Source organism: Hyla sarda, chromosome 2, assembly GCF_029499605.1.
Source record: "Hyla sarda isolate aHylSar1 chromosome 2, aHylSar1.hap1, whole genome shotgun sequence".
NCBI classification, from domain to species: Eukaryota; Metazoa; Chordata; class Amphibia; order Anura; family Hylidae; genus Hyla; species Hyla sarda.
In genome coordinates this window covers 204,417,161-204,443,840 of record NC_079190.1, presented here as the reverse complement: position 1 = coordinate 204,443,840, position 26,680 = coordinate 204,417,161, and the positions used below count along the sequence as shown (strand labels likewise).

The following is a 26,680-nucleotide window of genomic DNA, read 5'->3' as shown; positions in this document are numbered from 1 at the left end:
GGGCAGCGGCACCCATTGCCGGCGCCGCTGCCCCGTTGCCTCCCCCCATCCCCGGTGGCATAATTACCAGAGTCGGGTCTGCGCTGCTCCAGGCCTCCGTCGTGCGTCCCCAGCGTCATTGCTATGCACGGCGCGGCGCTCTGACGTCATGCGCCGCGCCGATCAGCGCATAGCAATGACGCCGGGGACGCACGACGGAGGCCTGGAGCAGCGCGGACAATGGGTTCCGCTGCCCCTTCTCTCCCCCTGGCTGTCGGCGCTGCTTCTCTCTCCCTGGCTATCGGTGCCGGCACCGATAGTCAGGGGGACAGAACGGGCAGCGGCGCCGATAACCAGGGGGTGAAAAGGGCCGACAGCAGCGCTCTAGACCCCAGGAAAGGCAGGGGGAGAGAAGCGGGCAGCGACGGCCTCTCTCCCCCTGCCTTTCCTGGGGGTGTATTGGCGTATAACACGCACACAGACTTTAGGCTAAAAATTTTTGCCTAAAAAGTGCGTGTTATATGCCGATAAATACGGTATATAAGAAGCCTGCTGTAAAGTCATATAAAAATGACCAATATATGAACAGGTCTACCCACAGAGCTGTGCACCAGTGTAATTATAAGCTAATCATATAACTAGGGTTACCCATATAAAAATGCAAATCCACATAACAGATAAGGTGCAGTGTCACCAATACAATAAATGGGGTACTACCTTGTAGTGCACATAACTGCTGCAGGTATGTATTGGCAGGTATCGGCCACCACAAACAATAGCTCAATGTTGTGACTTTTAAGTAGTGATCCAAAGTAATGGTGTGTGGACATGGCCTAAATATGCAATTACAATTGTATTGCTGAACCTTTTAAAGGAGTACTTCGGTGGAAAACATTTTTTTTTTTTTTTAAATCAACTGCTGCCAGAAAGTTAGGGTACAATCACACGTACGCAGATTTCATGCGCAGGATTTGATGCACACGATTTTCTGCTGCAGATTTCAATGTAAACTAAATGACTGAACACAGCTTCTAATCGGAATTTACAAATCCTGCACATTAAATCTGCACAGGATCCTGTATGTGTTAAAGTGCCCTATTTGTAAATGACTCCCATTTAAAAATCTTAATCCTTCCAGTACTTATCAGCTCCGGTATCCTTCAGAGGAATTTCTTCTATTTTTGAATTTCTTTTCTGTGTGACCTCTGCTGACACCTCTGTCCATGTCAGGAGCTGTCCAGAGGAAGATAGATTTGCTTTGGGGATTTGCTCCTGCTCTGGACAGTCCCTGATCCCCACATTGCTCTCTGCTTACACCTCTGTCTGTGTCAGGAACTGTCCAGAGTAGAAGCAAATTCCCATAGCAAACCTTCCTGCTCTGGACAGTTCCTGACACAGACAGAGGTGTCAGCAGAGAGCACTGTGGTCAGACAGAAAACAACTCAACTTCCTCCGTAGTATACAGCAGCTGCTAAGTACTGAAAGGATTAAGATTTTTAAATAGAAGTAATTTACAAATCTGTTTAACTTTCTGGAGCCAGTTGTTTAAAAAAATAAAATTCCACTGCAGTACTCCTTTAAGAGCACCACAACACTAGATGCATCTAGGGGGCATTATTGAATGAAAATGTATATTAAATGTTATCTCAAGAAAGTTATTCTATTGTTGATACAAAAACAACTGACTGATTACTTTAATTAACAAATTACTAGTAAATGTTATATTTATAATCCGCTTTGTATACAGATAAGGACGGCATTGCTAATCCTTTTTAGCATTATTCATTGGGCTTTATTTAGAAATTATCCTAAACAGGGTTAGAAATCTATTTGCATGGTAAAATAAATAGTTTTCTCAGTCGTGCACTGAATCATTATTTATTACACAGCTTTTTATAAGGAAATCTCCCATTCTTCTCCTATTAACAGTTCACAATCTATACTTTATTTATTACATTTCTAATAATGCATATCATATTACCTATTTATTGTCTAAATAGTAAAAAAAAAGTTGGGTGTCTATTATTTTCATAATAATATTAATTATTAGAAACAAGAAAAGTAAGGAGCTTATAAATAGGGGTGGCACAAGGGGTAAAAGCACTTCATTTGCACAATGGTCCAGCCATTTTTTATATACAGAAAAGCGTTATAAGGATAAAGTTACCTGAGCCATTATCTGTGTAAAAATGCCATATGGGATAATTACTGTATTTTTCGCCCTATAGGACACATCGGCATATAAGCACCCAATTTTAAAGGTGCAAAATCTAGAAAAAAAAAGATTCTGCACCCAACAGTGATCTTCAACCTGCGGACCTCCAGATGTTGCAAAACTACAACTCCCAGCATGCCCGGACAGCCGTTGGCTGTCCGGGCATGCTGAGAGTTGCAGTTTTGCACCATCTGGAGGTCCGCAGGTTGAAGACCACTGGATAGGAGGTAATACTCACGTGTCCCCACCTCTCCGGACCCGTCACCGCTGCCCTGGATGTCGCTCCGACGTTGTCGCCGCGTTCCCGGGGTGTTCCCGACGCTCCGGACTTCTTCCCCAGGATCCACAATCTCCGTCGCCGTCATCACGTCGCTATGCACGCCGCTCCTATTGGATGACGGGACGGCGTGCGCGACGACGTGATGACGTCGAAGGAGAGCGCCGCCATGCAGGGGATCCCGGCACGGAGCAGACACCGAGGAGGCAGGCAAGGGCCCTCCAGGTGTCCTGTAAACTGTTCGGCATGCCGCGATTTCACCGCGGCGGTCCCAAACAGCCCGACTGAGCAGCCGGGTTACTGTCACTTTCGCTTCAGACGCGGCGGTCAGCTTTGATCACCGCGTCCGAAGGCTTAATACAGGGCATCACCGCGATCGGTGATGTCCTGTATTAGCCGCAGGGACCGACCTGATAGGTGTGTATTCTCCGTATAAGACGCTGTTAGGTCACCTAAAACTCTGGATGTTAGAAATTAATCTGATCACATTCCAGAGAACTGGTGCAACACCAGAGTGAGGTTTGAATTACAGAGGATGTTAGTCTCAGATCATGAGCAGAAGGTAGGGTGGTACACATACCTAGAGGAAGGGGCAGCACGAGGGAGAGCTTTGTGGGTTGGAATATGATGTTTACATTGATTTCTGAAGTGAATTGATATCCAGTAAAGTGACTGGCACAGGACAGAGGTATTGGTGTAATGGATGGACAAAAGAACATTCTGGTTGCTTTATTTAGGATAAATTGAAGGGGGGGGGGGGGGTTAGTGAGGGGTTAAGGAGTAGTATGGAGTTATAGTAATCAAGGGAATAAATCAGAGCAACAATAAGAGTTTGGCTTCTTTCCACAGTAAGAAATGAGGGCTGTGGATATGTTTTTAAGGTGTAGTTTACTGAAGGACAGATCAGAGTCAAGCACAACCCCAAGAGATAGCAAGTCAATAGCAAGTTTAGGTAGGTTGGTGCATGGGAGAATCACAAGACAGTTTTAAAGATTCAGTTTCAGATAGAGAGGGGTAATGATGTTAAAGAAAGATTGCTGACAATCGCTGGTAGAAGTGCAGTGGTGACATACATTTGTTGGTTGTCATCAGCTGGTACTAAAAGCCTAATTTCCTATTAGTCTGTCTAAGTGGCAAAAACTGTTTTGTAAATAACCTCTAATTAAATGTTAATCCTTCCAGTACTTATCAGCTGCTGTATGCTCCAGAGGAAGTTGCTTTCTGCAGCCACTTCTGAGCATGTCAGGAATGCTCCAGCTCCTGCACCTGGCCGATGCAACTGTGTGACTTTTGAATCATTTTTCAAAAGTTGCTCGTAATACATCCTGGCTTAAATAATACGGCGGGATAAAAACTTTTACTTCCCTTCCACTTCCCATTTATTCTTTGCACAGTAGATTTGTCAGTGAAAATAACGCTGTGCACGGCATGCGCCACACTAGTACGGGATTTAAGCTCCTTCAGGGTTTAATACATGACCAGCTTTGTTATGTAGCATTTCAGAAACAAAAAATGTGTACCCCAAAACAGAAACTGAAAATCCACTATCATTCTGAATTATTGTATAGTAAATTGCTAAGCTTATTAAAATCTCTGTATGATATTGTTCATACATGTTTAAATCACGTGGTCATCATGGCCAGTTCCTTCAGTGCAAAATGTTGTATTTCTTTGTTTTTTGATTACTCAATGTTACCAACTGTAAATTTTACATATTTGGCAATGTAAACCATCAAATCCTTTAACGTAATATTTTTTCAATATTTTTTGCAACACAGATGCACTGAACATCTGCTATTTGAAATGCAAAGAAAATAGTATACTGGAGGAAGATCTGAAAATCCCATTGGTAAATGAAAGAAGGGAGAAGGCATTGGCAAATTCAGCTCAGATGCAGATGACATTGTTAGAGTATGAACGTAGAAAAGTAACTGGCACCTTGGAAAGCAGCAGTGTGCGAGCTGCAGTAGCTTCATTGGGAGTCAACATTGAAGAGGTATGTAAATATAAAGTATTCATATATAGGATTCATGTAAAGAAGCACTTTTTTCCCCCCCATATATTGTCTACTTATCGTAGTATTCCTGTAGTGTATTTTGCTTCATTCCAGCTCAGCTGTGTTCATATTGTTCAGTACTACAGCTAGGTCATGTTTTCACCATTCTGACAACCAGTACATTACATCATCTATAACAGGAAGTCGTCTGCCATGTGTGGCTGATTTTCTGTGAACTACAGAATTACATTATCTCCTATCAAATTCATCCTGGCAGCTCACAGAACCCTCTCCTCCCCAGCAGCTCCATCTCTGTATCATTCCATTCACATATGCTGTTGAAGATATTTCTTCTTTATCTATAGAGATCAATAGAGCAGTTAAATACTGTAGTAGGTGAGTCCATACACTAAATATCTTCAGAGTTATAAAACTACTCTGATCACACTGCCTGTCTCTTTTGTGTATAGATGATCTAATGTGTCTTATTTGATGCAACCTGACACTGGTTTTCTGTGTGTAAGCGCTAACAGGGAATAGGATACTCTAGGATCTATTAGTAAGGACACTTAGGACTTAAAAGTTTAATGCTTAAATTCTACCTCTTCTATCTCTGCAATGCCAGAGGCATCAGAGAATAGGAAAACCATATCAGAGGGGAAATAAGAATCAAGATGGCATACAACCAAAGCATGTCACATCAACGTGGAGATATCTTTGTATTTCCTTAAAGGGAGTTTTGGTTAAAATAAAAACTTAAAAAAACGATTCCTGCATTAATTGAGTGGAAGAGTTATTTATATATTATCCAGGGATAAAGAGTGTGTCTAAGTGTTTCTGAATACTGCTATTGACAATAAATATGACATAACTTATTTATTCTTATTTCTGTTGCTTATAAAGAACTGACATATTCTGTGGCACTGTCTGTGTCTGATTCCTGTCCTTATGGGGCTTACAATCTAAATTTTCTATATCTCAGACGTACACACTAGAATTAATGTCATAGGAAGCCATTTTATCAATCAATATGTTTTTGGAGTGTGCGAGGAAACCAGAGAACACAGAGAAAACCGGCGAGAATATACAAGCAGCTATTTTTTTTTCATACCTTGTGTAAATGTTAATGAAATAATCTAGTTTTATCACTGCAACAGTGTAATCATTTTGTAAACATTCTTATTATTTGATATTTACACAGAAAATATTTACCATATCTCTATGATCATTCAAGTGCAGTCTTCAAGTTATTCTTGCTAATCTGAATGATACATATATTTTTATTGTTCTATAAGAATACACAGTAGATTAAATAGGCGGGACAATCCTAAGGAGAAATGACTTTTTTGAAAGAACTGATTTGACAAGTGCATGTTCACAAAAATACATTCCCCAATGTTCAAATTGCAGTTCCAAGAAGGAAAAGTTATGGAATTATGGAAATTACTGGATTGATAGACATGTTTATGATATGAATAATAGAAAAATGAAAACAAAACATTTGAAATATTACTCTCCAGAAATGTACCCAATCCCATTTCCAACTCTTTGAGTTCACCGTGACCACTTCCTTTGGCAGAGAGTTCCTTAGTCTTACTGCTCTTACTGTGCTGGTGTAGAAACCTTCTACATGTTATAAATACAGTCTTGGGTATAAATAGATCATGCAAGTGATCTCACAGTATTCCATGTGTGGTCTGACTAGTGATTTGTACAGTGGTGGAATTATTTCTTTGTAGTGTGCATCTTTGCCCCTACAGTTAAATTTACTGTTGACTGAAATGGGATGCATTTCTGGATAGTAATGACATTACAGGTTATGGATACAAGATTTATAGGGACAGAACGTTGATCCAGGGATTTATTCTGATTTCATATTTGGGGTCGGAAAGGAATTTTCTCTCTGGTATGGAGCAATTTACATCAGCTTTATTAGGGTTTTTTCCTTTCCTCTGGGACACAATAGGATATAAGTTGAACTTGATGGACATTTGCCTTCTTTCATCCTATGAACTGTGTTACTATGTAGAAGCCAGAAGGGCAAATCCACCACCTAAATGCTGTATATTAACTAGATTACTAGAATCTCTGGCATTTACCCTGAGAAAGTGCTTGTTTTTAAATAGATGACAAAGCACCAAGATTGGACTTAAATTGCTGATTGGCTGACCAAAAACACAAAAGTTGGTCAGCACATCCAAAAGAACTATTATAAACATGAAGCTGCACTCTGCTATGGCTGAAATATAAGTGTAAAAGTTCAAACACAGAAATTAAAGCAGAACATTACAAGTAATTAGATATATGTATTTTAAAGGGGTGCTCCAGTGGAAAACTGTATTTTTTTTCCCAAATCAACTGGTTCCAGAAAGTTAAACAGATTTGTAAAATACTTCTATTAAAGGGGTACTCTGGTGCTTACACATCTTATCCCCTATCCAAAGTTTTCCGCATGGCCATGTATGACTTGAGGACTTGATCAGAGAGATCAACTCCCCCCATATACTGATTGTAGTCCAGAATACAATCAGGCCTGAGCACCGTTGTTGCAGTACCTCACACAGGGACAGGTAAGCTGCCATTACTATGAATTGTGGACAGCATAAGGACATCCCTCTTATCCTTATACCTGACAAGCAACAGGTTTTCATGGGTAAGGGCACGGGACTCACCCTTGGGCATAGGTGTCTGAATAAAATTTAGAGGGAGGCCTCTCTGGTTCTTCTGCACGGTCCCACAAGCGGACGTGGATCTGGCGGCAAGGGATGTGAACAGAGGGATGCTGGTATAAAAGTTTCCATGTACACGTGGTAAACCTTATCCAGCAATGGGTGCACAAGGTCCCAAACAAGTTTCCCACTAACTCCCAGAGTGGGGGGACATTCTGGGGGTTCAATACGGGAATCCCGTCCCTCATATACGCTAAACTTGCAAGTGTACCTGGAGGTACTCTCGCAAAATTTGTAGAGTTTCATGCCATACCGCACCCGCTTCAAGGGAATATACTGGCGGAAGATGAGTCTCCCCTTAAAACTGATAAGAGACTCATCTACCGAGAGCTCCCTGAGGGGTACGTAGGCCTCCAAAAATTTGGCCCCAAAGTGATCGATGACCGGCCCCACTTTGTAAAGCCGGTCAAAGGCTGGATCACCTCGGGGTGGGGTGGGGGACATGCCCCATTATCAGCGTAATGCAGGCATTTCCGAATGGCCTTGAACCGTCCTCGTGTCATGGCCATACCGTACAGTGGGGTCTGGTAGAGAATGTCCCCGCTCCAGTACTGCCTGACATTGTTTTTTTTTACTAAGCCCATATGCAGCACGAGGCCCCAAAATGTCCTAATTTCGGCTGCATTGATGGCGTACCATCCATTGGGCCTAGCCAAAAACGAAACAGGATGGTGGGCAATGAACTGTGTGGCGTACAAGTTAGTTTGCCCCACCATATGATTGACAAAATCGTCACAAAAATAATAACTAAAATAGTCTATTTCAGTGTATCCGGCCGTGTCAATCCGGATTTCCGAGTGCCAACAAACTCAGGAATCCGTGTCTGTGGAAGTGTGTAGTGTATGTGTTTGGTGTATACTATATATAATGGTGTGTGATTATAAATCACACACCGTTATATAAAAAAAAAAAAATAAATGCTGCCAAAAAAAATTATAAATAAAGGGGGCCAAATGCAGCGCCCTGAAACCCTATTAGGGCCCGGGTCGAGCTGCAAAATCTGTGGCGGACTCTTGAGGACCTATTAGGGGGTCAGAGGTGGGGGGAAATTTTTTTTTTTACTTTTTTTTTTTAACATCCTACCTGTCCCTGCACTGAAACTCACCCTGCACTAAAATTAATTCTTCAGCCCTGAGGGGCACAGATTTTCACAGAGGGGGGGTCCCTTGCTCCTCTCAGCTCTGCCCATTGACTGAGCTTGTTGAGTGAGCAGAGCTGAGAGAAGGGAACATTAACCCCTCCTCTGCCTCTGACCATTAGCAGCGCTCCTGGGGAGGTGATGGGATCGCCACCTCCCCCTAGCTACAGGAGGTGATTGGCGGTGTATAGTACACCGCCGATCACCTTCTAATTCCGGGTCATCGGGTCACATGTGACCCGTATGACCGGATTTGCCGCAGATCGCCGGTGTGAATTAACCGGCGATCTGCGGTGATCGCTGACATGGGGGGGGAATGATTTCAGCAGGCCTCCCGGTCCGGTCCCCGCTGCACACCGAAATTCCCACTTGCATACAGGTACGCCCTATGTCCTTAACTACCAAGATGTCAGGAGTAGTTGTACGCCCTGTGTCCTGAAGGGGTTAATGCTGCAGAAAACCAAACAGGTAAATTATTTAAACCTTTCTCAAATCTTTACTACTAGAGTCTCACCCAACAGACCAAAATAATGCTTGGGCATCCTCAGACAGACCGAGGGTAGACCTTGGCTTCAACTATGGTGGAAATTATGAAAATGTAAATATTGCTCATTCTACCATTAATAAGTACAAACTTAATCAATAATGTTAATTTACAGCATACAGTCACTTTTGTGAAAGCTACCAACACTAGGGGGCTTTACACTGATGAAGCCCACCTCACACTCTTTTAATCAAACAGTCCTTTCACAGGAATGATCAATCGAACCTACCAGCAGTGTTTGTTGATAGAAGTAAATCAAAATTCTTTAGTTATTGTCCACTGACAGTACTCTAGATTTAGTGATTTAGAAAAATGATCCCATTACTAGAGCTGAAATATAAACATTGTATCATAATACAATTTGCCTAGTTCTGTTTGTTTTTAAATTACCAATATTTTTGAATGCCAGCTGCAAAGGGCAGAGGCACACATTCTAGAATAATGACTAAGGCTCACTCCATTCATTTATGTCTATTTGTTTATTTATTGTGCTGCCACAGGCTTGTGTTGGCCATATTTTTAAAGTGTTTTAAAGGTCAAAATGGCCTTACAATAATTACAATGTGAAAGGTGACTGCATGGAAATTAGTTATGAAGCTTCAAATGTATTCATTATATTGGTATGGCAGCTAACAAAATGCTAATGTGAAACAATGTATTATGCAACACAACTATTCTGTTTGAGTGGTGTACTTTATCTGCACAAAATGACCACTAGTCATGGAAACCCTGCTAAGAATGCATTATTTATTTTCAGCTGAAAAGAAAGGGGCTACTAGTTTATGTGATGTGATGTAGTGTTAAACATGCATTACAGTTTGTAATGTATTGCTTAGTGCTTTCTTATTATAAATTAACATGTTCTATATGCATACATATCCATGGTCCTTTTCTAAAGCCAAACTTTACATATTGTATATTTATGTCCACATGTTCTTATTTATAGAAACATGTTTTTTTTAATGAAAATAGTTTATTACAAACAGTTGTCAAATACATAAAAATGGTATACTGCAAAACAGCATAGGCATGGACACTGTACAATAAATGTTACAGTCATACTTGCACATTGTCATGAAAGTGGGCGGCAGGGAGTTAGTGATCCCTAACTGTTACTAAACCACTGACCCTTCCTTTTGCCCATCCACCCTATGCGACGGATCAACAACCGTGAAGACATTCCCTAATCTAGGGCATGGGTGTAAAATCAAACAAAATTGTGAGGAGAGTTCCTAATCTAGTGCTGGGTGTAAAATCAAACAAAACAAATGGAACAATACAAGTCGGGGAACAAGTCAGGAACATAACAGGAATGCAAAAAAGCAACAAACAGATAATACAAGGCAGGATATAGCAAACAAAAACAGGACAGGATAACAAGAGCATAATTCACACTAGACAAAAAGACATCCCTCTCCATAAAAGGAGTGGATAGCAATAATAACTCCAAATGGACTCCTTGCTAGCAGCACCCTCAACAGTGTGGAACACCAGCCAAGGAGGAAACATAAATAAAAATACATGAAACATGGGCATAGACTCCAACATACTAGATAGACGAATTAGCACAAAGCAATGCTCATACCTTTCCTCTGCATTGCTGTGCAAAGTGAATGTAAATTAACTGTCACCATTGATGGCAATGCTGGGCTTGTGGACTTCCTCGCAAAGACTGAACATGTTCTTTCTGTGCGCGGATCAATTGCAGTGGTGGAATTGTCCCTGTGAATGGGTCTGCAGAAGATCCATTTACACGAATGTCAGGGGTTCACACAACAGAATTCCGTTTCGCAATTCCACCCTTGGAATTGCACGCCAATTCCTCAGTGTGAAAATACCCTAACCCATGTTAACTGTGAGAAAATCTGCCGGGTCTGACATCTCCATTGATCGACTAACTAGAAGTGCTATAAAAGTGCTATAAAGGCTAGAAAAGCCAAAGGGTTGCAACTCTAACACATTCCTTTTGTGCTAGCGATAACATCTCAGTATGCCACAAATTGTTAAATGTGCGCATAAGCTTTGATACAGATGATTCAATTTGATTTTATAATTTTTTTTAAAGACCAAAGCTTCACTACGATCCTCATCATTCTCCTCCACCTCCAAAAAGGACCATACAATGGAATATAATGTGGAAATAAGTATGCCTCAGTATTTTGAGGTTCCAAAGAAAATCAAAATTCCAGTCTCTGCAAGAAATCAAATTGCTGCTAATCCAGTATCCGGGAAAGAAGAACAGCTGCGTAGAGAGCAAGGTAATGAAGATACATTGCTATATTAGACAAATGTTGTTGTTTTTTCGGTCAGTAATTAATGAGGCAATGTACTGTACATGAGTGTCAGCATTTAGGATCCTAAGACATCATAAACGTCATCACTGTTTACTCTTTATCCATACTAGAAATCCTTTCTTTTCTGGTTAATATATAGCAGATCATTCTGCAACATTGGATGTCTTTTAGGCTTTGCTTACTCTTATGCTAGCAATTTCTGTTGGAAGTTCCAGCGGGAAGGTTTTATCATGCTATTCTTGCCTTGGAAACCTTGATGGAGCCCAACCCGATTCTGTTATAAGTAATTCAAGTCTGTAGGGCATTGTTTGGACCTTTTATACGACAAATCCTGTGTAATGTCATGACCTCCATTATAAATGAAAACAATGATTCTAGTGTAAAGAGAACCTAAGGGGGATTTAAAACATAGCTTTTATGGCAGGTTTTTATCCAGTTTTGTATTGTTTAGTTTTTTTAGTTGTTGTTTTATGAGTCAAAACAAGAAGTAGATTCAGCAGGATAAATATAAGTTTTTCCTATATACTTTCCATTCCTTTTGAATATACAGATTTCAGCATTTTTATGATTTTTATGTGGTGTCACAGGCGCAAATCAAGTCTGGTACAATTTTTTTGTAACAGTATTTCTGTTATAGTCCCTATTTATTATTATTTTTTTTTCTTTTTATAAGTGCTGGACTTGAGTCTTACATTGTTTTTCCCTAGATAAAAGTAAGGTACATTTTTGCCAGGACAGCTACTGACGTATACACTAAACATACCCATAGGGTTCCAGTCAACAAACAGTGACCAGAAGAGTTTTTTTGTGGCCATCTTTGGGGTGGTATACATCAGTATTCTGTACATTTTTTTTTTTTTGTTTTATAGAAAAGTGAGGTTAATTTTTTTTTTTTCTAGACAGAAAAATCTAGCAAAAGAAAGTCGGTGCAAACCCAAGCATGTGACAATATGCAATTTGTTTTCCTTCTTAGTTTTTTGTATATGTCAGGCTTTGTTTTCTATATGTCTGATTGTCATTCTGAAATGTGAATGACATACCAAATATTAACCCCTTCCCGCAAATGGACGTTTATAAACGTCCATTTTTCCTGTGACTTAATGCAAATGGCTCCGATCATCCTGAGGGATAGGAGCGAGGTGTCAGCTGCCACCACGCTCCTATCCCCTGCCATTGGTCGTTAGGACAAACTGACCAATGACAGGAGGGGGCGGGAGGTTAAAGTTGAAATCCCTGCTCTGCCCGCCCCTGGATGTCGGGGCAGAGCAGGGGGAAGATGGCGGCAGGTGCCGGGACCGGCGATCATGGTGGGACCGGCAGCAGGATCGGCTGCAGGCAGCGGCGGGACCGGCGTAGGCAGAGGCAGCAGTAAAGATCAGCGGTAAGTGATCTTCACTGCTGCCTTCCAGGAGTTGCCAAACTACAACTCCCAGCAAGCCCAGACAGCCAAAGGCTGCTGGGAGTTATAGTTTTGCAACATCTGGAGGGCCACAGTTTGGAGACCACTGTGCAGTGGTGTCCAAACTATCCCTTCCAGATGTTGCAAAACTACAACTCCAAACATGCCCAGACAGTCCAGGCATGCTGGGAGTTCTAGTTCTGTAACATCTGGCCCTTCAGATGTTGCAGAACTACAACTCCCAGCATGCCTGGACAGTCTGGGCATGCTTGGAGTTGTAGTTTTGCAACATCTGGAAGGGCTACAGTTTGGACACAACTGCACAGTGGTCTCCAAAATGTGGCCCTCCAGATGTTGCAAAACTACAACTCCCATCATGCCCATCGGTTGTCTGGGCATGCTGGGAGTTGTAGTTTTGCAACAGCTGGAGGCACACTAGTTGGGAAACACTGAGTTAAGTAACAAACTCAGTGTTTTGCAACCAGTTTGCCTCTAGCTGTTGCATAACTACAACCCCCAGCATGCACGGACAGCCAAAGGGCATGCTGGGAGTGTTAGTAGTATGCCTCCAGCTGTTGCAAACTCAAGTCCCAACATGCCCTTCAGTTGTCACTGCATGCTGAGAGTTGTAGTTTTTGCAACTGCTGAAGGCACACTGGTTGCGAAGTTTGTTACCTGACTCAGTGTTTCACAACCAGTGTGCTTCCAGCTGTGGCAAACTACAACTCCTAGAATGCACTGATAGACCGTACATGATGGGAGTTGTAGTTTTGCAACAGCTGGAGGCACACTGGTTGCGAAACACTGAGTTAAGTAACAAACATTTTGGAAACTACACCCCTTAAGGAACATAACAAGGTGTATAGTGAGCCTTAACGCCCCACAGGTGTTTGACAAATTTTTGTTAAAGTTGGACGTGAAAATGAAAAAAAAAATTTCACTAAATGCTGGTGTGAGCCCAAATTTTTCATTTTCACAAGGGGTAATAGGAAAAAAGCCCCCCAAAATTTGTAACACCATTTCTTCTGAATATATAAATACCCCATATCTGGATGTAAAGTGCTCTGCGGGCAAACTACAGGGAAGGAGCGCCATTGGTCTTTTGGAGAGAGAATGTGTCTGGAATTGAAGGCCATGTGTGTTTACAAAGCCCCTATTGTGCCAGAACAATGGACCCCCCCCCCCACCTGTGACCACATTTTGGAAACTACACCCCTCACGGAATATGTAACAAGAGGTGCAGTGAGCATTTACACCCCACATCTGACAGATTTTTTGAACAGTCAGCCGTAAAAATGAAGATCTATCAAAGGCCAGTGGGGTGTAAATGCTCACTGCACCCCTTATTACATTCCGTGAGGGGTAAAGTTTCCGAAATAGGGCCACATGTGAGGGGGTCCATTGTTCTGGTAGCACGGGGAGTTTTGTAAACTCACATGACCCCCGACCTCCATTCCAAAAAATTCTCTCTTCAAAAGCCCAATGGAGTTCCTTCTCTTGTGAGCATTGTAGCTCGCCCACAGAGCACTTTACATCCACATATGGGGAATTTCCATACTCTGAAGAAACGGGGTTACAAATTTTTTTGGGGGCTTCTACTCCTATTACCTCTTGTAAAAATGATAAGTTTGGGGAAAAAACTGCATTTCAGTGACATTTTTTTTTTCATTTACACATCCGACTTTAGCGAAAAGTCGTCAAACACCTGTGGGTGTTAAGGCTCACTATACCCCTTGTTACGTTCCTTGAGGGGTGTAGTTTCCAAAATAGTATGCCATGTGAGTTTTTTTTTTTTTGCTGTTCTGGCACCATAGGGGCTTCCTAAATCCGACATGCCCCCCCAAAAAAATTTCAGCAAAATTTGCTTTCCAAAAGCCAAATGTGGCTCCTTCTCTTCTGAGCATTGTAGTGTGCCCGCAGTGAATTTGACGCTCACACATGGGGTATTTCCATACTCCGAAGAGATGGGGTTACAAATTTTGTGGGGCATTTTCTCCTATTACCTCTTTGGGGGAAAACTAGCATTTCGGGGGGAAAAAAAATTTACACATCCAACTTTAACGAAAAGTCGGCAAACACCTGTGGGGTGTTAAGACTCACTGTACCCCTTGTTACGTTCCTTGAGGGGTGTAGTTTCCAAAATAGTATGCCACGTGTTTTTTTTTGTTTTTGTTTTTTTTTTGCTGTTCTGGCACCATAGGGGCTTCCTAAATGCAACATGCCCCCCAAAAACCATTTCAGCTAAATTTGCTTTCCAAAAGCCAAATGTGACTCCTTCTCTTCTGAGCATTGTAGTGCGCCCGCAGTGCACTTGACGTCCACACATGGGGTATTTCCATTCTCAGAAGAGATGGGGTTACAAATTTTGTGGGCATTTTCTCTTATTACCTATTGTAAAAATCTAAAATTTTAGGGAAAACCAGCATTTTAGTGAAAAAAAAATGTATTTACATATCCAAATTTAACGAAAAGTCATCAAAAACCTGTGGGGTATTAATGCTCACTGTACCCCTTGTTATGTTCCTTGAGGGGTGTAGTTTCCAAAATAGTATAGTATGTGCCCGCCGATCACTTTACATCCACCTATGAGGTATTTCCTTACTCAAGAGAAATTGGGTTACACATTTTGGGGGGGTTTCTCTCCTTTTAGCCCTTGTAAAAACTCAAAAACTTTGTCTAAAAGAACATGTGAGTGTAAAAAATTTAGATTTTGAATTTTCTCCTTCACTTTGCTGCTTTTCCTGTGAAACACCTAAAGGGTTAACACACTAAACACACACAAACATAAAGTAGACATATTGTATATGTGAATCAATATATAATTTATTTGGTATGTCTATTTTTCTTACAAGCAGAGAGTTTCAAAAAATGCTAAACTTTCACATTTTTCATGAAATTTTGGAATTTTTCACCAAGAAATGATGCAAGTATCGACGACAATGTACCAATATGTTAAAGTAGAATATGTCACGAAAAAACAATCTCGGAATCGAATTCATAAGTAAAAGCATCCTAGAGTTATCAATGTTTAAAGTGACAGTGTTCAGAAAAAAAAAAACGCTCTGGTCCTTAAGGTAAAAATGGGCTTAGTCCTTAAGGGGTTAAGATGATAACAAATAATAAACAATACAAAAATTGTTGTAGAGATTCAAACCCTACAAATTTAGCTTGCAGATTGAGGTCGTGAACAAGATCAAAACCCCAAGCACGTACCTTTGCTCTTTTTTTTATTGAATGACAAGGTTTTTTCAATTGATTAAGTCACTTAAACATTTCATCTATTCAGGGACACTCAAATTCTATTACTTTACTCTGTCACACAGCAAAAGAACTGCACATTTTATCATTCTGCTCTTAATGCCTTTTTTGATCTGTGCATAGAAATAAATGTGTTGGAAAAGAGACCAGCGCATAACATAGTTAGTATAATGGCTGGACCTGGAAAAGATTCTATGGAGTTTTCTATTTCATCATATCTGATCGCGGGGGTCCCGCCACTTGGACCCCCCGCGATCTTTGCTGAGGCACCCCAGTCATCAGTTATCTGTATGCTTCTGTAGTCTGTTCAACATATACTTTAGAGCAGGGCAGACCAAGCCATAAACAAATCTATGTGTTTTACAATTACTATAGTTCCTTACTATAGTTTACAAACATATACTACCTTTCCACTTGGATATGACCCTCTAAATTTACTTTAAGACTTTCCACTCAACCCTTTCCACTTGTGTTTAAAATGACATCTAGTTAATGAATCCCCTAGATAATAATGCAGATTTGTAGCTTCATTTATGTAGCTACATTTCCTACAAAGATTTTACAGTAGTCTGGAACACACCTTCAATCTTAGGATGCTGCTCTCAACCGCTGTGTGTAAAAACTCTCAGGTGGTCTTTGTATGGAGAGCTGATGTCTGTTAAACTAAACTATAAACTATCAAGCCATCAGAAAAGATAACTATTAAGTAATTGCCATTCAGGAACTTATCAACAATAACCATAGTAAGGGGAAACCTGAATTGCCACATTAAGCATTACCAGGTAGATGTTCTTGTTTTATTTATGGATTTTTACTTATTTATTTAACAATGTCTTCATTTGAAACATTTATCTATTATTTAATGCATTTTTATTGAGTAAATGCTATAGGAAGAATTCTAAATTCTGGATAACATAGGCTTATTATGAAAATTGTCATATTATTTTTCTGAAGTTTAATTTACACAGGTGAACATTTCATTGTTGAGAAAATAACTGTAATTTTGTAAATTGATTTAGTATAATTTGTAATTCCACCATTGTAAATTACTAGCAAAAGTAGAATTGTACACATTATACTTTGAGGGTGTTATGCTCTATTATGTTTCAGACAAAGTGGATAATAGCAGCGATTTATGTGTAAATTACTGATGATAGGATAAAGATTAAATAAACTGGAAAGATTAATCAGGTGCCTTAGAACTTAAGGTAATAGCTGTTCTAGGTTTCATGTATTGTAGATAGTACATACAACGGTTGGCTTTCTGGTCATTTCTTAATAGAAGCTCAAAATTAGTTAAGATAATGTTCCACCTTCCTTTACCATTGTAAGTAGAACATGTAAGTTGTATAGTACAACAGAAATCTCAAAAGTTAGAACTGTAAGTTGGTGGTCTGGGGTTCTTTATAAAGACACAGACCAAATTATCATAAGCAAAAGGATGTACTACTCTTTTTTTCACATAACAGTTGCATTGTACACTTGGTTTACTATTCTTGGTAGGAGCACAATAAGCATTCTGGTTACCATAGGTGGTGCTACATACTTGATAGTTGCTTCACACTACTGGTTTAGCAGAACATTCATGCATACATTACAAAAGTACTCCCTGGAACATTAAAGTAGTGCTCCAGGATCTGAAAACTTATCCTCTATCCTAGGGATAGGGGATAAGTGTCAGATCGCAAGGGGTCAGACCGATGGGACCCCCGTGATCTCTCATACGGGGCCCTTGCAGTCCGCAGAAAGGAGGTGTGTCGACCACTGCACAAAGCAAAGACTGACATGCCCTCTCAATACAACTCTATGGGAGAGCCATACAATTGGATCATAGATATCACTGATCAGTGCTATTCCAATGCACAACAATGAACAGTAATATCAATCAACAGATTGCTATAAATAGCCCCATGTAGGAACTTAAAAAAAGTTTTAAAAAATGATCAGCGATCAAAAAGTCACATATACACAAATGGGGCACCGATTAAAACTACAGATCACAGTACAAAGACTGAGTCGTCATAAAGCCACATATACAGGAAAGTAAGAAAGATTTAGGGGGCAGAATGTGGATTTTTAAACATTCTTATTTTGTTTAAAAAAGTTTGAGTTACTTTAAAAGCTGTACAGTAATATAAAGGCATGCAACCATGGGTATTTTTTTAATCATATTGAACCACAGAATAAAGTAAACATGTTAGTTTTACTGTAAAGTGCATTGCATAAAAACTAAACCCCACAAAATTTACAAAATAGTGTTTTTTGTTTTTTTTTCAATTTCCCATTTCAAGAAATACTTTTTTGTTTGTGAAAAATAGGTATTGTGCAGCTCACAAAAAATTAGTCAAGGCTAAATGGAGAGTACTTATACCTGAGAAGTACAATTTTGTCAAACCTATAGAGAAAAAAGAGGAGTACCATAAGCCTCTAGACTAATACCATAAAATGGTACATGATGAATTGATTGATTGAATAGAACTGTGCTTCACTTTAATGAGAAAAAATCATTTTTTTATTTTAAAATTGCAAAAATAGAATAATAAATAATTGCAGCCTCCTTACATAGGTCCCTTGTGGGGAGATGATGTATAAATCATACAATAGCATGCAAATAAAACAGAACAATAAAAGCAATGTATACCGCTATATAAATGTAACATTCCACTAATCTGACATTTGAAAGACTGGCATAGTTCACTATCCGTGATAAATGGATTACAGTCCGTCTCAGTATCTGATAAAATATTCAGGTTGTAATAGAAATCACCATTTATAGTTACCAGCTTTTGAAGATAAAGATAGTTTGTAATGTTGAACCGTCATGCTGAATGTCCGGGAGGCAGATGGCATATGTGACCAAGGCTGTCTAGCAGCGCTGGCGTGCGCTGAAGAGGCTGGCCTGGCTGCCACAGACCTATGGGAAGCTGCTTGTCTCGGAGGTTGATGGATTTGCTCCGGAGATGGAAGCAGCCTCGTGGAGAATACCTCAGCGTCTGACGTCAGCCAGGTAGAGAAAATTCGGCAAGAGGAAATGCTGGATTTGGAGTGCTTGAAAGAATGGTGCATGGCTGTATGGTCTTTCAGTGGTGGAAATGTGATTTAGTATTTTGGATATAGTGGTTTGCGGTATTCATGTGGTATTCCTCTAGATGCGTTTCAGGGTACTTTGTTGAACGACCCTTTCCTCAGTAGAGATAATCTCTACTGAGGAAAGGGTCGTTCAACAAAGTTTTCCCTACCTGGCTGACGTCAGACGCTGAGGTATTCTCCACGAGGCTGCTTCCATCTCCAGAGCAAATCCATCTACCTCTAAGACAAGCGGCTTCCCATAGGCCTGTGGCAACCAGGCCAGCAGCTTCAGCGCATGCCAGCACTGCTAGACAGCCTCGGTCACATATGCCATCTACCTCCCGGACGTTCAGCATCACGGTTCAACATTACAAACTACCTTTATCTTCAAAAGCTGGTAACTATAAATGGTGATTTCTATCACAACCTGAATATTTTATCAGATACTGAGACGGACTGTAATCCATTTATCACGGAGAGTGAACTATGCCGGTCTTTGAAATGTCGGATTAGTGGAATGTTACATTTATATAGTGGTATACATTGCTTTTATTGTTCAGTTTTATTTGTATGCTATTGTATGATTTATATATCACCTCCCCACAAGGGCCCTGTGTAAGGAGGCTGCAATTATTTATTATTCTATTTTTGCAATTTTAAAATAAAAAAATAAATTTTTTATCATTAAAGTGAAGCACAGTTCTATTCAATCAATTAATTCATCATGTACCATTTTATGGTATTAGTCTAGAGGCTTATGGTACTCCTCTTATTTCTCTATACCTTTTTGTTTGTGCATTACGTTTTATGGTAAAATGAAAGGCGTAAGTACAATTGGTGGTGCAAAAAAACAAGCCCTCACATGGGTCTGTGAATGTAAAAATTAGAGTTATGGCTCTTAGAAGGCAAGGAGGAAAAAAAGAAAACACAAAAATTAAAATTTCCTGTGTCCTCAGGGGCCAAAATGAATTGTGTCCTTAAGGGGTTAATTGTCATTTTTAACCTGCGTGTGTCACCTTGTGTGTCTGTAACAAGGTTAAACATTTAAGACCAAACATTTTTATTTAAACTTTTAATAAGACATTTGAGATGATTATGATTTTAAAAAAGGAGCAAACTATTGTATATCATTGCTAAAATTCCACAATTTCTGTCAGGGTATGCAAACTTTGGGCACAAATGTATGTGAGACTTTTTATCTGAAATGTTTTAATACACGTGACTTATAATGTTCACTAAAATGGATAACAATTAACTATAATAGTTGCACTCCTGTATATTTGTTCTTTGCTTCTGTACCCTATTCATGATTTATAATTTAATGGACAATATTATTTATTGCAGTTTTCTGAAGAAAAATGATAAAAAACATGTATACTAGGTTTGACTAGAAACAGAATTTTTCATAGTGTTGTACATATTGTATACATGTTGATATTATTTAATGAATTATTTTGTGCTATGTTGATAAACTAGGATAAATTACACATAGTTCTTGCCAAATTTGAATTGGATATTATTTGGAAGTGTGATATATCTTGTGCAATTATTTATTGTTTTGGTACAGATAAAGAAAAAGGAGTTTTATTTCCACTCAAATTTGTCCCTGAGAAACCTGGCCGCTATACTTGCAAAATTTTGCTACGTTCTTCTCATGATGTACGAGTCTTTATGATTGAGTGTGTCGTCAACCCATGCAGCACAGAAACAGAATTGGAATTTATTACCCCGGCCTGTGAAGCACTGATTCAAGATATTCCAATAGTAAGTTATACCACATGGCTTCATTATATGTCATATTACAATTTATCCATCTTTAAGACTGGACTTATATCTCTTGCAGTTGAAGAAGTGTTTGATGTCAAAATGTTTGATGTTTAGCTGTATATTCTACTGGATTTCGAGTCAAGCAGCAAATATGTTCTGATTTAACACATCTTAAGTATTTTATGTTACAGTTTGACATGTTTACTATTTTTATTGTTTTATATTATTTGCATGATTGCATTTTTTATGGTTTAAATAAATATGTAAATATACCAATAGGTGGGAACCACCGCTAAGATTACATTTTTTTTATGCAGGAGTGCATGAGAAGAAATCAACTAAACCAAACTCAAACTAAACTCAAAATTCTGATACAACAATACACCTTATTAAGGCCAAATAGTCACAGGAGGCATGCATTGACCAAATGTAGCAAAAACTATTGCATTTGAAATACAAAATACATCATTCATTCAATAAATTCTAAAAACACTGAAATACGGTACAAAGGTAGCAGATTTCAGTTAAATATACAGATGTAGCCAGTGCCATTTGAATAGTTGGTGTGTCACATCTGTTGCAAAGTATTCCATACTAATAGCCTAGCACGTTTTGCAAGTGGCAGGGACACCTGTTTTTGACAAGAGTCCTTAAGGTATTCTTGCTACTTTCATATGTTTCATGGTGCCCTAAGATAGTAGCTTAAAGGGGTATTCTGGCCTTAGACATCTTATCCCCTATCCCAGTGTGTGTGTGTGTGGGGGGGCACGATCCGACATCTTATTCCTTATCCTTTGGATAGGGGATAAGATGCCTAAGGCCAGAATACCCCTTTAACATGCTATGATAAAAGGAGGGGAGGGGGGAGACTAGTGGTCCAATAATACTGTAATCCAGAGATGCTTTATGTATCCCTGGCTTACAGTTAGCAGATTCCCTGATCTAAGTCCTCTGTGTTTGACCAAGGAATCAATGCACTGCACAGATGTAAACCAGAGCTGGTTCATACAGTACTTAGTGTATTTGATTAATGACACAGGGTTTCCTTCGCAAAAGCAGAAGGAATACCAGATTGTGTGAAACTTTTTTCAGGAAACCCTATGACAATAAGTAGGGTCTCTGCTGGACCAAGGAGAGTTAAGTGTAATAGTACTCAAAATATCTTATAATATTTCTTCTATGATCTTCACACCTCCTGCAAGTTAAATAGAACTATATATTGGTGTTAACTCCCTTTAATAATATAAATATGTCTGTGTCAAAGATGGAAAAAATATTATTGGAAGGATACCCCCTTTAGGTTAATCACATACATATTTTTGGCATACAGGAGCCCTTTCATCAGGCAAGATTGCAAATGCATGGGAGACCAGAAAAGTGAGATGTGACACCCAGCCACTATAATATTCTTCATGTTGTGATACATCAACCAAAGCAATACAATAGGTTTTTGTTACTGATGGAAGGGCGATAGAGGTGATGGCTGGGTGAATACTTCCCTAGACCAAGATCAGATTTAGTTGTAATACTAAGAGGTAATTTAAAAAAATCATCATTGACATTGTCATTTACGTAAAAACTCTTACTAACACTTTAAAACCCATTACATGGATTCACTTTAAATACCTGTGCCACAGCACACTGATTCCAAATCTCTGTAGCCCTAAGACATCATCCCTGTTACCCTGTTTTATTGCATTGGTTTATTGATGTATCAACCCATGTACAATGTATTGGTGTATCATATCTTTAATGCTATGTTTGTTAGTTGGTAAACTTGCCTGTTGAATGGGCCCCTGTGCTCCAAAAGCTTGCTAACATACATTTTTGGTTAACTAATAAGAATGTCCATCCTTCAATACATGTATCTTTTTGACACATCATTTAACATTGCATAGATTTTTTTTGATACACAGATTCACTCTATTTTATGATGTACATATTTAAAAGTGCCCAAAGGATAGAGCAAGTTTATCTCTAGCACTATTTTGCTTTCTCTTTGGTTTTATACTTATGCCCTTAGGTGACTTTATGACAAATATCCTCATATTTCCTCCCTTCCGTAAGACCTCTGCTTTGATCAATTTTCTGAATGCTTAGGAAATGTGCAATGAGTTTGCAAAACAGAACCTACAATTGAGAAATATTACCTTCTTTGAAGCGGGGTGGAATTGCAGCAGCAGGCAGCACCCAGGTCGCTACCCTTGGCATGATCCGTCCTCACAGGTTGCCCATATGTAGCTTGGCACAGAAGATAGGCAAAGTCAGACGAAGCATGGGTCAGGCAGCAAAGTAGCGTAGTCAGGTCACAGGCACTTGGTCAGGAGGCAGGCAGCAAGGTAGCGTGGTCAGGTCACAAGCGGGAGGTCAGGAACACAATAAGGCACACACAATAAGACGCTTTCTCAAAGGCACTAAGCACAAGGATCCAGCACCATAATTGGGAGGTGCCAGACTAACTTGGCAAATAGACGATTCTCCTGGAGACGCTGCAGGACTTGGCGGTCATGGATATGATGTAGTGTCAAATTGGGAGAGAAAATCAGGATATCATCCAGATAAACTACCATGCAGGTATACAAGAGGTCACGGAAGATTTCATTTACAAATTCTTGAAACACTGCAGGAGCATTATAGAGACCGAATGGCATAACCAGATACTCAAAATGGCCGTCATGGGTGTTAAATATCGTTTTCCATTCATCGGCTACTCGGATGCTAATTAAGTTGTATGCCCCTCGAAGATCCAATTTAGTGAAGATTCCGGCTTCATGTAGACAATCAAAGAGTTCTGAGATCAATGGCAAAGGGTAGCAGTTTTTGATTGTGATTTTATTAATTCACCGATTGTTAATGCATGGACGAAGAGAACCATCCTTTTTCCCTACAAAGAAAAATCCAGCCCCAGCAGGAGAGGTGAAATTCCAGATAAAACCCTTTTGAAGGTTTTCTTGAATATATTTTTCCATAGCTTGTGTCTCTTGTGGTACAGACAGCGGATAAATTCTTCCCCGAGGAGGAGTAGTGCCTGGTAGAAAAGCAGTGGGACAATCATAAGGATGATGTGGAGGAAGAGTCTCTGCTTGTTTTTTGCAAAATACATCAGCAAAGTCACGATAAGAAGTAGGTATGCTCGACTTAATAAGAGGTGAAGGAACAGTCTTAGGCTGAAAGGACTCCAGACAGTGATCTTGACAAGAAATCCCCCAACGAGAAAACTCCAATCAAATTGAGGGAAATGACGCTGTAGCCAAGGAAGTCCTAGTAGAAGTGTTACGCCGAGCGCTCCGGGTTCCCGCTCCTCCCCGGAGCGCTCGCTTCACCTCCTCCGCTGCAGCGCCCCGGTCACGTCCTCTGACCCGGGGCGCTGCGATCCTGCTGCTAGCCGGGATGCGATTCGCGATGCGGGTAGCGCCCGCTCGCGATGCGCACCCCGGCTCTCCTACCTGACTCGCTCCCCGTCTGTTCTGTCCCGGCGCGCGCGGCCCCGCTCCCTAGGGCGCGCGCGCGCCGGGTCTCTGCGATTTAAAGGGCCACTGCGCCGCTGATTGGCGCAGTGGTTCCAATTAGAGTTATCACCTGTGCACTCCCTATATTACCTCACTTCCCTTGCACTCCCTTGCCGGATCTTGTTGCCTTAGTGCCAGTGAAAGCGTTCCTTGTGTGTCCCTTGCCAGTGTTTCCAGACCTTCTGCCGTTGCCCCTGACTACGATCCTTGCTGCCTGCCCCGACCTTCTGCTACGTCCGACCTTGCTTCTGCCTACTCCCTTGTACCGCGCCTATCTTCAGCAGCCAGAGAGGTGAGCCGTTGCTAGTGGATACGACCTGGTCACTACCGCCGCAGCAAGACCATCCCGCTTTGCGGCGGGCTCTGGTGAAAACCAGTAGTGGCTTAGAACCGGTCCACTAGCACGGTCCACGCCAATCCCTCTCTGGCACAGAGGGTCCACTACCTGCCAGCCGGCATCGTGACAGTAGATCCGGCCATGGATCCCGCTGAAGTTCCTCTGCCAGTTGTCGCTGACCTCACCACGGTGGTCGCCCAGCAGTCACAACAGATTGCGCAACAAGGCCAACAGCTGTCTCAACTGACCGTTATGCTACAACAGTTGCTACCACAGCTTCAGCAGTCATCTCCTCCGCCAGCTCCTGCACCTCCTCCGCAGCGAGTGGCCGCTCCTGGGATACGCTTATCCTTGCCGGATAAGTTTGATGGGGACTCTAAGTTTTGCCGTGGCTTCCTTTCCCAATGTTCCCTGCATCTGGAGATGATGTCGGACCTGTTTCCCACTGAAAGGTCTAAGGTGGCTTTCGTAGTCAGTCTTCTGTCCGGAAAAGCCCTGTCATGGGCCACACCGCTCTGGGACCGCAATGACCCCGTCACTGCCTCAGTACACTCCTTCTTCTCGGAAATCCGAAGTGTCTTTGAGGAACCTGCCCGAGCCTCTTCTGCTGAGACTGCCCTGTTGAACCTGGTCCAGGGTAATTCTTCCGTTGGCGAGTATGCCGTACAATTCCGTACACTTGCTTCTGAATTGTCCTGGAATAATGAGGCCCTCTGCGCGACCTTCAAAAAAGGCCTATCCAGCAACATTAAAGATGTTCTGGCCGCACGAGAAATTCCTGCTAATCTACATGAACTTATTCACCTAGCCACTCGCATTGACATGCGTTTTTCTGAAAGGCGTCAGGAACTCCGCCAAGATATGGACTCTGTTCGCACGAGGCGTTTCGTCTCCTCGGCTCCTCTCTCCTCTGGTCCCCTGCAATCTGTTCCTGTGCCTCCCGCCGTGGAGGCTATGCAGGTCGACCGGTCTCGCCTGACACCTCAAGAGAGGACACGACGCCGTATGGAGAACCTCTGCCTGTACTGTGCTAGTACCGAACACTTCCTGAGGGATTGTCCTATCCGTCCTCCCCGCCTGGAAAGACGTACGCTGACTCCGCACAAAGGTGAGACAGTCCTTGATGTCTACTCTGCTTCTCCACGTCTTACTGTGCCTGTGCGGATGTCTGCTTCTGCCTTCTCCTTCGCTACAGTGGCCTTCTTGGACTCTGGTTCTGCAGGAAATTTTATTTTGGCCTCTCTCGTCAACAGGTTCAACATCCCAGTGACCAGTCTCGCCAGACCCCTCTACATCAATTGTGTAAATAATGAAAGATTGGACTGTACCATACGTTTCCGCACGGAGCCCCTTCTTATGAGCATCGGATCTCATCATGAGAGGATTGAACTTTTGGTCCTCCCCAATTGCACCTCGGAGATTCTCCTTGGACTTCCCTGGCTTCAACTTCATTCCCCAACCCTGGATTGGTCCACTGGGGAGATCAAGAGTTGGGGGTCCTCTTGTTCCAAGAACTGTCTAAAACCGGTTCCCAGTAACCCTTGCCGTAACTCTGTGGTTCCTCCAGTAACCGGTCTCCCCAAGGCCTATATGGACTTCGCGGATGTTTTCTGCAAAAAACAAGCTGAGACTCTACCTCCTCACAGGCCTTATGATTGCCCTATCGACCTCCTCCCGGGTACTACTCCACCCCGGGGCAGAATTTATCCTCTCTCTGCCCCAGAGACTCTTGCCATGTCCGAATACGTCCAGGAGAATCTAAAAAGGGGCTTTATCCGTAAATCCTCCTCTCCTGCCGGAGCCGGATTTTTCTTTGTCTCCAAAAAAGATGGCTCCCTACGTCCCTGCATTGACTACCGCGGTCTTAATAAAATCACGGTTAAGAACCGCTACCCCTTACCCCTCATCTCTGAACTCTTTGATCGCCTCCAAGGTGCCCACATCTTCACTAAATTGGACTTAAGAGGCGCCTATAACCTCATCCGCATCAGAGAGGGGGACGAGTGGAAAACGGCATTTAACACCAGAAATGGACACTTTGAGTATCTGGTCATGCCCTTTGGACTGTGCAATGCCCCTGCCGTCTTCCAAGACTTTGTCAATGAAATTTTTCGTGATCTATTATACTCCTGTGTTGTGGTATATCTGGACGATATCCTAATTTTTTCT

General features: G+C 41.3%; 1 protein-coding gene across 4 annotated transcripts in view; it reads left to right on the top strand.

The window, feature by feature from the left end:
* CFAP47 (cilia and flagella associated protein 47) overlaps positions 1-26,680 on the top strand; it is a 548,331-nt gene that overhangs the window by 278,630 nt on the left and 243,021 nt on the right. For all 4 annotated transcript variants that reach the window (XM_056556158.1, XM_056556159.1, XM_056556156.1 and 1 more), the window contains exons 45-47: positions 4,250-4,467; positions 10,944-11,136; positions 20,466-20,662. In XM_056556158.1, coding sequence (XP_056412133.1) covers positions 4,250-4,467; positions 10,944-11,136; positions 20,466-20,662 — 608 coding nt within the window. The remainder of the gene's footprint in view (positions 1-4,249; positions 4,468-10,943; positions 11,137-20,465; positions 20,663-26,680) is intronic.